At 47.1% G+C, this 12,828-nt stretch overlaps 1 protein-coding gene across 5 annotated transcripts in view; it reads right to left on the bottom strand.

Moving 5' to 3' along the window:
* The window catches only part of PAX7 (paired box 7), a 178,575-nt gene that overhangs the window by 73,773 nt on the left and 91,974 nt on the right, over nt 1-12,828 (bottom strand). For all 5 annotated transcript variants that reach the window (XM_082230186.1, XM_082230183.1, XM_082230182.1 and 2 more), the window contains one exon: nt 10,352-10,551. In XM_082230186.1, coding sequence (XP_082086312.1) covers nt 10,352-10,551 — 200 coding nt within the window. The remainder of the gene's footprint in view (nt 1-10,351; nt 10,552-12,828) is intronic.

Here is a 12,828-nt window from a genome sequence, read left to right as displayed (position 1 = left end):
ACAGCTGGAGACCCAAGTTTGAGAAACCCTGGTCCAGCTGAAAGGCAACACCTGGAGATCTGCATTGATGGTTGCAATGCATCCCAAATTATTATTATTGTATATTCTTGGGCTGCATCATCTTGAAAGGTTGTGCAACCTTAGAACAGGGTATGGCTGCGATTATCCACTCTCCAGCACCCTTCAGCTCCTGTCTCCTGTCCATCCAAGTCATTGGAGGAGGCTGTGGCTCAGTGACAGAAGATCCCTGGCTTTCCCAGGTTGGGCTGGGAGAGGTTCCACCCTACCTGGAAGCCCTGTCAGTATATACTAGAATGAGCTGGATGACCCAAGTGGCTGACTCACTGCTTTCTTCATTCTGCTGAAATCAGCCCTTTATTCAGAATGGACTCTCCTTCATTGGAAGTGTTTAAATAGAAGTTGGACAGCCATCTGCCAGCGATTCTTTAGCTGTTATTCCTGCATCACCGGGGGTTGGACTAGATGACCCCGGGGTCCCTTCTGACTCCACAATTCTATGAGTCTATAATTTATTCTCTTACTTTTCAGCTGTACCATCAGGATCCCCATGACTTCTCTCTGGTTTTAAGATTCTGTAATGTTAACCCTGAGGGTTATTTTGTAGTAGGATGCCTGATGTGCATACAGAAGGCCACGAGTTCAAATCCCGACAGATGGGAAAGACTCTTTGTCTGAAACTGTGGAAAGCTGCTGCCAGTCAGTGCGGACAGTATTGAGCTAGAAGGGCAAGTGGTCTGATTTGGTGTAAGGCCACTTCTTACGAAGCCTGGACACCTTGCACCCAGCTGGAAAGGGCTGGTGTGAGTTCAGGAGTTCAGGGGACAAGGAGAGAAAGAAAGCACCAGGAACTGGAATGCTGGAAGGATTTGGGGGTGCAAGGTGCATCTACCTGATTTGATTTGGGGTAGCAGACATGGCTTCCTTGTTTGGCTCTGGTTATCCTCTGTCGGCTGGCATCTTTGGAAATGGACAAAATGTTCCCAACAAACGCTGTTACTACATCTCTTGCAATCTTTCCTTAAGAAACCAAACTTGGGTCCTTCTGCTCTTGAAACCTCTCCTCACTCGGAGCTGAACCTTGGAAGATTCAAGACAGACAAAAGGCGGTACAGTGGTACCTCGGAAGTTGAACTCAATCCGTTCCGGAAGGCCGTTCGACTTCCAAAATGTTCGGAAACCAAGGCACGGTTTCCGATTGGCTGCAGGAAGCTCCTGCAGCCAATCGGAAGCCACGGAAGATGCATCGGGCGTTCCAGTTCCAAAGAACGTTTGCAAACCGGAACACTTCCTTCTGAGTTTGTGGCACTCAGGAGCCAAAACGTTTGACTCACAAGGCGTTCAGGATCCGAGGTACGACTGTACTTGACAAAGAGCAGCATTAAACGCCCACAAGAGGCAGGCACAATGACCAGCTTGGATGGCTTTAAAAGAGGATTTGACAAATTCACGGTGGACAGTGAGCCCATGCGTAGCTTCTAGCCAGAAATCGCTATATTCTACTTCCAGTGTCATGAGGCAGCGACGCTTCTGAATCCTAGTTGCTGGAAGCCACAGGAAGGAAGAGGGCTCTTGCCTACAGGCTTCCCATTGGGGCATTTGGTTGGCCGTTGTGAGAACAGAATACTGGGCTCAATGGGGCCCCTTTGGCCTAACCCAGCAGAGCTCTTCTGGTGTCCTTACATAATTTTTTTGGAATGCATAAGAATAAAGACCTTTGCACCCTTCAAGGCACACCTGATGGGAACCTCTGCCTGCCTCTCAGTGGAATGCAACTGAAAACCTCATCAATTTTGGGGAGAGGAGAAAAAGAATTAAATTCAAGGTCTCCCACAGGAGGTCATGGACTCTCCTTCCTTGGAGATTTTTAAGCACAGGTTGGGTGGCCATCTGTCAGGGATGCTTAAATTGAGATTTCCTGCATTGCAGGGGGTTGGGCTAGATGAACACATGGGGTCCCTTCCAACTCTGCAATTCTCTGATTCTATGATCTGCAAATCTCTGCTCAGCCATGAAACTCTCACTGGGTGACCTTGAGCCAGCCGCTGCCTCTCAGTAAAACCCAACTCACAGGGTCGTTGGAAGGGTAAAATGGGAAAGGAAAGGAGAAGAATCATGTACACCACCTTGAGCTCCTTCGAGGAAAAGTGGGATATAAATGTAACCAACAGACACAAGATCTACCCACTTTGGAAGAATGGCAGATGAAGGTGATAGACTATATGGAATTGGCAGAAATGACTGGCAGAATCCGGGACCAGGAAGAAGTGTCGGTGGAAGAAGATTGGAAGAAATTTAAAGATTACTTACAGAAATATTGTAAAATTAATGAATGTTAGAATGATGTTGGATAGAAATTAAGTGGTTTCCAGCTGTAATGCTTTAAGAGAATATGAAACAAAGGTCTATAAATGGGTAAAAGCTTAATGGTAAGGATTTGCTGAACTAATAAATTTAAATGGAATACAAAAAAGGGAGGTATGAGGAGGTCCGGGGAAATAAGCTTAAGGAAAATAAGAAACGGAAAATTAATGTGTTTTTAACTGTTTTTATTTTGCATTTTTCTTTTTCTTTTTTCATTTTTATTGTAATGTGTGAAAAAAATCTTAATAAATATCTTATAAAAAAATAAAAAATAAATGTAACCAACAGACAATAAATGAATAAATAATCTTGCCAGACTTTTTCAGAAATGGAAAGACGAAGAACTTCCCGCTAAGAAAAGAACGGATAAGGAAAGCAATGGATTATGTTGAATAAGCAAAGCTAACAGCTAAAATAAGAGAATCTCCATTTTTGAAGAATGGAAACCTTTTTGGGATGATTTGAAGAAATACTATGACATGAGCAGGTTTTGAACTATGAGCAACAGAACAGTTAAAGATTATTGTGTTACGACTATGTTAAAAAAAGGGAAGGTAGGATGCAGCAAAGGGGGAGATAAGAAAAACATCACGGAAAATGGGATAAGAAGTCAATGATATGTATATGAATTTTACGTGGAACTTTTGGAAATTTGATAAAAATATTTTTTTAAAAAGCTTGCCAGACTTAGTTTTTCTTCTTCCCTAAAGTTCTAAATTGCTTTTGTGGTGCTCCCCCCCCCGACTTTCTCCCTCCCGTCTTCATCAAGAACTTGACGGGCTCAAAATTTGTAGCTCTCGAGAGCCAGTAAAAAGATCTGCTCAGATACGCAGAAAATTTTACAAGTGGGGGTGGTGGGGAGGGAGGGAGAGCGGCGGCTGGCTTAGAAGTGGTGGGAAGAAACCAGTCGTGCCAGCCTGACGGAATGAAAAAGCTATCAAGAATGCAAGTGGAGGAACAGCTGCTGAGAGCCTTCTGGCAAAACAGAAGTGGTCAAAGGGCCTTGGAGGATTGGCTTGGATTGTGGTAGCCGGGGTGGGGTGGGGGTTTGCAAACTCCACTGCCGGATAAAGAAAGGGGATGCCATCTTGGTATGGAGCAATTCAAGATAAAATCCGTAGTTTGGGTATTGCTCTCGAGAGCCATGAGGCATGTGACGAAAGTTACCGTATTTTTTGCTCTATAAGACTCACTTTTTCCCTCCTAAAAAGTAAGGGGAAATGTGTGTGCGTCTTATGGAGCGAATGCAGGCTGCGCAGCTATCCCAGAAGCCAGAACAGCAAGAGGGATTGCTGCTTTCACTGCGCAGTGATTCCTCTTGCTGTTCTGGCTTCTGAGATTCAGAATATTTTTTTTTCTTGCTTTCCTCCTACAAAAACTAGGTGCGTCTTGTGGTCTGGTGCGTCTTATAGAGCGAAAAATACAGTACATACAGTGGTACCTCGGTTTATGAACTTAATCCGTTCCGGAAGTCCGTTCTTAAATTGAGGTGCGCTTTCCTTAATGAGGCCTCCCGCTGCCTGTGTCCTTCCACCATTCGGATTTCGTTCGTAGACCAAGGTAAAGTTTGCTAACTGAAACACTACTTCCAGTTTTGCGGAGTTCTTATACCGAATAGTTCGTAAACAGGGCTGTTCTTAAACTGAGGTACCACTGTATTCCAAATAATCAAGCAGCGGCTCTGCGATCACGAAAGGCAGCGCTTGTTACCTCATACTCCGAGTTCCTGTTCTCCGGAGGCCTTAGGTATCACAACACCCTACGGAACCTGCGCCAAATATCTAAAGGATCTACAACTCCCCTCCCATCAAAGACCCTTTATGCTCGTGAGATTAAATGCTTTCCCTTCTGTGGGACTTCCGGGTTAGCGCCATCGCCGAATGGCGGACTCCCTCCGAGCTCCGGAGGGAGTCGGCTCGGCAGGGGTTGGGTCCTACCGCGCCGGCGACGCGGGGACCCTCAAAAACCACGGGAACGGATCCCGTGGACATGGTGACTCGGCTGGCACCGCTATCGCCCTCCCGGCTTGTGAAGGAGCCTTTTTAAAGGCTACGGATCGGGCGCCGGGGAGTGGCGTGGTGCTTTGAGTGGTGACCAAAGGCAGATTCTTTCATACAGTTGTATCTTGGGTTAAGAATTTAATTCGTTCTGCAGGTCCGTTCTCAACCTGAAACTGTTCATAACCTGGGGTACCACTTTAGCTAATGGGGCCTCCTGCTGCCGCTGGGCGATTTCTGTTCTCATCCTGAAGCAAAGTTCTTCACCTGAGGTACTATTTCTGGGTTAGCGGAGTCTGTAACCTGAAGCGTCTGTAACCCAAGGTACCACTCTGCAGTGGTACCTTGGTTTAAGAACAGTCCTGTTTACGAACGATTCGGTTTACGAACTCCGCAAAACCGGAAGTAGTGTCCCAGTTTGTGAACTTTACCTCAGTCTAAGAATGGAATCTGAATGGCAGAAGGGCACCGGCAGTGAGAGGCCACATTAGAGAAAGTGCACCTTGGTTTAAGAACGGTTTCAGTTTAAGAACGGACTTCCAGAACAGATTAAGTTCGTAAACCGAGGTACGACTTTACTCCACATCAAGCCTGATTGTGTGCCTGCAACCAAGAAGTACCTGATTCAATGGACCACATTCCCTTAGATTGCTTTTTACACAGCAGACCTCGCCAACTGATGCTGGGCAAAATGTTGGACCTCCAGCCTATCAGTCCGAGAAGTTGTCAAATGAAGTTTCTCCTGGCAGATCGGGACAAAGGTATCACTGCCTTAGTAGCTTCTTTTTAGCCACAATTTTACCAGAAAAGGTTCCCAATGAACTATCCTTTTGGGGAACAGACAAGGCGTAGCAGAATATCTAAGTGCACACGATTGCCTTATGACCCTCAACAGCTTCACCCTTGTCCTTTTAATTATCCCGGTGACACCCCTGTGAGGTAGGCTGTGTCTGAGAGCAATTGACTTCCCAAAGGTTCACAGGTGAGTGAGAAATTGGGCCTGGGGGTGGGGTGGGGTGCCCCCCTTTCTAAACCCTACAGCAGGCATCCCCAAACTCATCCCTCCAGATGTTTTTTGGACTACAACTCCCATCATCCCTAGCCAACAGGACCAGTGGTCACGGATAATGGGAATTGTAGTCCCAAAACATCTGGAGGGCTGAGTTTTGCAGGATGATAGACTTGACCAGTTAAACGTGCATTCACAAAACGAGTTTGAAATAAAAATGGGAAGCAAGGCGTACAGTCTGGAGCCATAAAAATACAGAACAGTAGCAAAGATCCCCCCCCCAAAAAAAATTCAGCAGGCCAGCTTGGCACTAGCTGTAAAGGTAAAGGGACCCCTGACTATTAGGTCCAGTCATGGCCGACTCTGGGGTTGTGGCGCTCATCTCGCTTTACTGGCCGAGGGAGCTGGCGTACAGCTTCCGGGTCATGTGGCCAGCATGATTAAGCCGCTTCTGGCGAACCAGAGCAGCACACGGAAACGCCATTTACCTTCCCGCCGGAGCGGTACCTATTTATCTACTTGCACTTCATGCTTTCGAACTGCTAGGTTGGCAGGAGCAGGGACCGAGCAACGGGAGCTCACCCCATAGTGGGGATTCGAACTGCTGACTTTCTGATCGGCAAGTCCTAGGCTCTGTGGTTTAACCCACAGCGCCACCCGTGTCCCTGGCACTGGCTGTAGAGCCTAGCAACGCCTATTCAGTTCCAGCAGACACTTTGTTTCTTTAAAAAAGAATCCAGAACTTTTAATCAGATCTGGCTTATGGGTTTTTTTTAAAGACCCAAACCAATGAATTCCAATCACAAGAAAGGCAGTTCCAACTAAGCATTAAGTACAACTTTCTGTCAGTAAGAGCTGTTTGGCAGCTGAGCAGACTTTCCTTGGAAATTGGTGGATTCGCCTTCAATGGAAGTTTTTAAGCACAGCTTGGAAGACCATCTGCCAGAGATTCTTTAGCCAGGCATGTCCAACAGGTAGATCATGATCTACTGGTAGATCACTGGACGTCTGTGGTAGATCAGAAAGCTCAACAACTTTGGCTGTCAAGAACAATGGGTAGATCACAGCCAGTATTTTTATACTGTGAGTAGATCACGGTCTGTTGGGAGTTGGGCATGCCTGAACTAGATCCTTGGGGATCCTAGATCCTTGGGGATCCTTTCCAAGTCCACAATTGTACAATTCTATGAATTTGTCTAGCCTCGTCACCCTGACAGCCAAAACTCTTTGGGTAGGAGGAAACAGATGACCCCCTTATCTCAAAAAAAATACGTTGTAGAGCTGGGAATGTTTCAGAAAAGGGCATTCAAATGATCAAGGGGGATAGAGCGACTTCTCTTAGCGGAAGCAGCGTTGCACTGTTTGGGACTTTTTAGTTTACAGAGGAGGTGGGGAGGAGGCCACATGATGGATATTTATATCACACATGGCATGGAGAAATTGGACAGAGAGAATTCCTTTCTCTAGCATCCAATGAAGCTAAGCGTTGGAAGATTCAAGACAGATAAAAGACAGTCCTTCTTCATGTCGTGCGGGGCTAACCTGTGGAACTCACTCCCACTGGAAGCAGTGATGGAGAAGGCTTGAAAGGAGGATTAGGCAAATTCATGAACCAGAAGGTTATCGCTGGCTACTAGCATGGTGGCTACGCTTTGGAGGCAGCATTGCTTCTGAATACCAGTTGCTGGAAACAACAGAAAAGGAGCGTGCTCTTGTGTTCGAATCATGCTCCTGGCTTTCCCACAGGCACCTGTGAGATCAGGATGCTGGACTAGATCGGCCATTGCCTGATCCAGCTGCATGTTCACAACTGAAACATCAGTTGCACTTGCCTTCAATCAGTAGCACTTAGCCAGCAACAGCCAAGCTGTGTGTGGAAATAGTTTTTTAAAAAATCTTTATTAAGAAACCAAAAACAAAGGAGTCTGCCTAATGCATCTCTGCATGATTTACTGATTGGGCCTGGCCTTTGGTCCAGTCAGCTCGTGTAGGAGGCGAGTAATCTTGTTGTCTCTCTGTGGAAGGTCTGAATGGATGCTCCAATCAGTTCCCAGTACACAGATTTGTCAGGCATCAGAGGAGTGTGCCCATCACCTCTCTGCATAAGTTTCTGCTGGAGTGCTCTCATTCCAATCAGCCTCCACCTGGGGGTGGGTAATTTTGCAGCGTCTCTGCAATGCGAGTGATTGCAGCAGAAGGACTCTCCAGAGAGCCTGCCCAATGTGTCTCTGTACAAGTTGCTGCTCAAATTTGCCTCCTTCCAGTCACCTGCACCAGGTGGCTGATGAGGACATCTTCATCCACATCTTTGCCTACCATGTGATGAGGTTGCTCACACAGAATTGTCTCTTTGTATGAGTTACTGCTCTGGGATTGCCTTGTTCCGATCAGGAAGCATGTTCAGAACAGCAACTCATTAAGGAATGGGGTAGGTGGGGGTGCTGTTTAGAGGGGGGAAATGTGTCTTGCAAGCCAAAAACATGCATACAAATTTTTGTGCCTCTTGCTTTTTGTAAAATGCAAACTAATGCAAAAAATGGGGTGAACTGAACTGAATAAGGAGAAAAATGAGAAATAGAGAAAAAGTCTAAAACATGGGTAGGCAAACTAAGGCCCGGGGGCCGGATCTGGCCCAATTGCCTTCTAAATCCGGCCTGCAGACAGTCCGGGAATCAGCGTGTTTTCACACGAGTAGAATGTGCTCTTTTATTTAAAATGCATCTCTGGGTTATTTGTGGGGCCTGCCTGGTGTTTTTACATGAGTAGAATGCGTGCTTTAATTTAAAATGCATCTCTGGGTTATTTGTGGGGCATAGGAATTCGTTCATTTTCTCACTCCAAAATATAGTCCGGCCCCCCACAAGGTCTGAGGGACAGTGGACCGGCCCCCTGCTGACCCCTGTTCTAAAATGAATTAAAATCAGGACACCCTCTCAGCTCTAAGGTCCCCTGGACTTTTAACTGTGCCCTCAAGGAGGGAGGCAGAATTCAATTTTTTCCAAGGAAAAGTCTAGCAACTGGTGTCTTTGTTGTAGACTTTGCCCCCCACCTCTTCCCAGAAGACTTTATTATACTCTCTGCTCTGTTCACACTTCTTAGTCTTTCTGCTGATGTGTGTTTGCACACAGTGTGGAGCGGGGGATTTATCCGCAATACATCAGGGAATCCCCTGCGGGGTTATCAAATTGCAATGGGATCACGGTGCCGCTTCAAACCCCACCGTTTGTTTTGGCTCTCGGAAAGGTTCTCCATAAATTAGCCAAAGTCTGAGCAGTGAGAGGTGGAGAAATAACGCCAGCCTGCATCCGACAGGTGCAGTCCCAGAAAGGCCAGGAAATTTCCCTCCCTCGACTTGGGGGACTTTGGTCATCTCCATCTGATCAGGCAACTTGCTGTGAATCCCTAATATTCACTTTGACATTCCTCCCCTTCCCACACAGTGCAATGGAGACCCACATGACTTAAAGGTCATCCTCTTCTGCAGTGATTGATTGATTTTCGCTCTATAAGACGCACCAGACCATAAGATGCACCTAGTTTTTGGAGGAGGAAAACAAGAAAAAAAAAATTCTGAATCTCAGAAGCTAGAACAAGAAGAGGGATCGCTGCGCAGCGAAAGCAGCAATCCCTCTTGCTGTTCTGGCTTCTGGGATAGCTGCGCAGCCTGCATTCGCTCCATAAGACGCACACACATTTCCCCTTACTTTTTAGGAGGGAAAAAGTGAGTCTTATAGAGCAAAAAATACGGTACTTCTTCGTTTCTGGACTTAATGGTCTTATGGCAGGCCACGGTGGAAGGAGTTCCCCACATGTTGGTATAGCTGTGATACTTGCATTGCGGGGGTTGCCCTTGGGAGTCCCTTTTGACTCTACAATTCTATGATTTTAGAATTGCTCATGTTCCAAAGCACACATTTAACACTTCGCTTCTTGTACTGCCCCCCAACCCAGCTAGGACAGCGATTCACAACTTCCCAATAGTCTCATTTGCTGCAAATAAAAGCCACTTTGTACAAAAACGAGCACATGGGACTTTTACCATGTTTGCCCTACCCAGGGTAGATCCACTGAATTGAATTGCCAATGTATTACGGTATTTTAATATTTTGTTGGAAGCTGCCCAGAGTGGCTGGGGAAGCCCAGCCAGATGGGTGGAGTATAAATAATAAATTATGATGATGATGATGATGATGATGATGATTATTATTATTATTATTATTATCATGACTAACCGAGGGTCATTTATTTCCAGGGGGTTTCCTCTGAGTGAAGCTTCATTGGCTACAACCCTAACTGAAAACAACAAACCACTTTGAGACTCATTTTGTAAACTGCTTTGAGGTGTTCTTGATGATGATGGTGGTGGTGTTGATGGTGGTGGTTGTGATAATAATAATAATAATAATAATAATAATAATAATAATAATAATTCTATTGTTTATACCCTGCCCATCTGGCTGAGTTTACCCAGCCACCCTGGGTGGCTTCCAGAAAAACTTGAAAAATAATAAAAGGTCAGACATTAAAAACTTCCCTGAACAGGGCTGCTTTCATATGTTTTCTAAAAGTTCTGTAATTCTTTATCTCCCTGACATCTGGTGGGATGGAATTCCATAGGGAGGGTGCCATTACAGGGAGAAGGGCCTTTTCAGTGGTGGCTCCCTTGGTTGTAGAATGCCCACCCTAGTGAAGGGCACCCGTCCCCATCATTTATTAAATTCCAGGAAGAATGCAAAAACATTCCTGTTTCTCCAGGGGTTTGGCGGCTGAGGAAGGCAATTTCTGGCTGCCCTGTGATCATTCCATGGAAGGATATTTCTAATGCTTTTAGAATCGATTTTAGAATGTTTTGACTTTGTTTTTTAGAAGTGTGTATCTGCATCTGTTTGCCACCCTTGGCTTGTTGGAGAAGAGGAAGGGAGCGATAGATATTTATTGAACGAATAAAGACAATATCCCTTACCTGGACTCTTGCCTCAGTGAGTTTGGTCCTCTGAGCGAGCTCCTCTCGGGTGTAGATGTCTGGGTAATGGGTCCTTTCAAAGGCTTTCTCCAGCTCCTCCAGTTGCTCCGCTGTGAAAGTGGTCCGGCTGCGGCGTTGCTTGCGCTTGAGAGGCAGGTCAGGCTCTGACTCAACATCAGATCCTTCATCCAGCCGGTTGCCTGGCAGGGGACGAAAACGAGAGATGGAGGCGGATGAAAACACAGGCCAAGCTGGACCAAAAATTAAGAAGCGATAGTGGAAACATGGTGGGAACATGGCCAACCCTTCTGTAAGACAAGGTGCAGAAGGTGCCTCGGGTGGCATGTCCTGGTGTGTGGCAACATACAAACAGAATAAGAGCCTTCAGCTGGATCCGGCCAATGGCCCATCTAGTCCAGCATCCTGTTCTCACAGTGGCCAACCAAATGCCCCAATGGCAAGTCCACAAGCAGGATTCAAGCACAAGAGCAGTTTCCCCAACAGCACCTCACATACAAAAGCATTCTTGCCTCTGACCACTACTAGCTATAATGGCTAGTAAGAATTGATAGTCTTCACCTTCTCCATGAATTTGTCCAATCCTCTTTGAAAGCCATCCAAGCTGTTGGCCATCACTGCCTCCTGCAGCAGTGAGTTCCATAGTTCAAAGAATGACTTTTTTAATCTGTCCTGAATCAACCCTCCCAGTTCCCCCTGAATGGCCAAAGTTAGGGTTGCATCCAACCAAGTTGCAGGGCCATTGAAATTAATGAATCTTCATTCGTCATGTCCAGTTGGTCTACTCTGATCTAAAATAGCACTGGATACAACCCTGATCCTGCACTCCACAGGTGTGGTGGAGGACCAAGTCCCATCACCAATGTTGAAATAAGGGTGTGAGGAACCAGTGGCCACATGACCGAGGTGTATCGTATTAGGTGGGGAATGTGGGTTGTGTGGGTTTCTTCTCCCTCTCTCATACCACTAGAACTTTTGGACATCCAGTGGAGCTGAATGACAGAAGATTCAAGGCAGACCAAAGGATGGACCCCTTCACACAGCACATATTTAAACTATGGAACTCAGTTCTGCAGGAAGCAGCGATGGTCACCAAGCTAAAGGTAAAGGGACCCCTGACCATTAGGTCCAGTCGTGACCGACTCTGGGGTTGCGGCGCTCATCTCGCTTTATTGGCCGAGGGAGCCGGCGTACAGCTTCCGGGTCATGTGGCCAGCATGATTAAGCTGCTTCTGGCGAACCAGAGCAGCGCACGGAAACGCCGTTTACCTTCCCGCCAGAGTGGTACCTTTTTATCTACTTGTACTTTGACGTGCTTTCGAACAGCTAGGTTGGCAGGAGTAGGGACCGAGCAACTGGAGCTCACCCCGTCGCAGGGATTCGAACCGCTGACCTTCTGATCGACAAGCCCTAGGCTCTGTGGTTTAACTCACAGCGCCACCCGCGTCCCTGGTCACCAAGCTAGATGGCTTTAAAAGAGGATTGGACAAGGGGGAGAAGGCTGCCAATGGCTACTAGCCATGGAGGCTATGTCCTGTCCCCCCACCTCACTTTCAGAGGCAGTTATGCCTCGGAATACCTGTTAGAGAATCACAGGAAGGGAGAGAGCTCTTGTGCTCAGGGTCTTGCTTTTGGATTTCCCATAATGGACATCTGGTTGGCCACTGTGAGAACAGGATTCTGGAACGGCTCAGAGTGTCTTGCTGTTAACCAGAAGGTTGGTGGTCCAAGCCCACCCAGAGCAGGACTTTTGCATTGTGGGGTGGGGTGGGGGCGGGTTGGACTAGATGATCCTCGAGGGTCCCTTCCAGCTATGATTCTATGACATGACTAGACAGGCCATTGGCCTGATCCAACCCAGCTTCCTGCAGAGCCTCCCTTCCTCTGCTCCCTGCGCACTAATTACACACGCATTTTTAAAAACTACCATTTCGTAGCTGAACACACAAAAAGAGGAGAGATTTTCTTCCATCCTCCCCTCCCTTCGCTGGACTTCCAACACCTCCCCCCTCCAGCACTCCTGGGAGGCCCTTAAAGTTAAATTAATCAACAGGATTAGGTAGAAATTGGTCACACCAAGACCCTCCAGGCTCTGATGGAACTCTTGAGGCGCACCAAGGACCTGCTGTCTTGTCTCCAAGCACCCTGGTGCCGTCTGGAAGGATTCGCCGTCCAGCCCAGACATGGAGGCGCATTTATTAACCTGGAGATCGGATTGCCAGTTGATTCGGAGGGGGGGGGAAGGGGTTAGCGGCAAGCAGAGAGTGTGGGTTAGGCACATCTTAAGATAATGTGGCTCCCCCCCCACTCTCCCTTTCTTCTGCTTTCCCCCTCATGGTCCCATCTGGACTGCCTTAATCCCTGCACCCCTAAAGGTCTCCTCGATAGCCCATCAAATCTTCCGTGCTGTGGAATGGCAGACCTAACCAGGAAGGGATGCTCGCCAACTCTGAAGATGC

The sequence above is a fragment of the Podarcis vaucheri genome (genome assembly GCF_965113315.1).
Source record: "Podarcis vaucheri genome assembly, chromosome: 7".
Lineage (NCBI taxonomy): Eukaryota > Metazoa > Chordata > Lepidosauria > Squamata > Lacertidae > Podarcis > Podarcis vaucheri.
The sequence above is the reverse complement of the archived record's forward strand: the minus strand, read 5'-3'. Positions and strand labels throughout refer to the sequence as shown.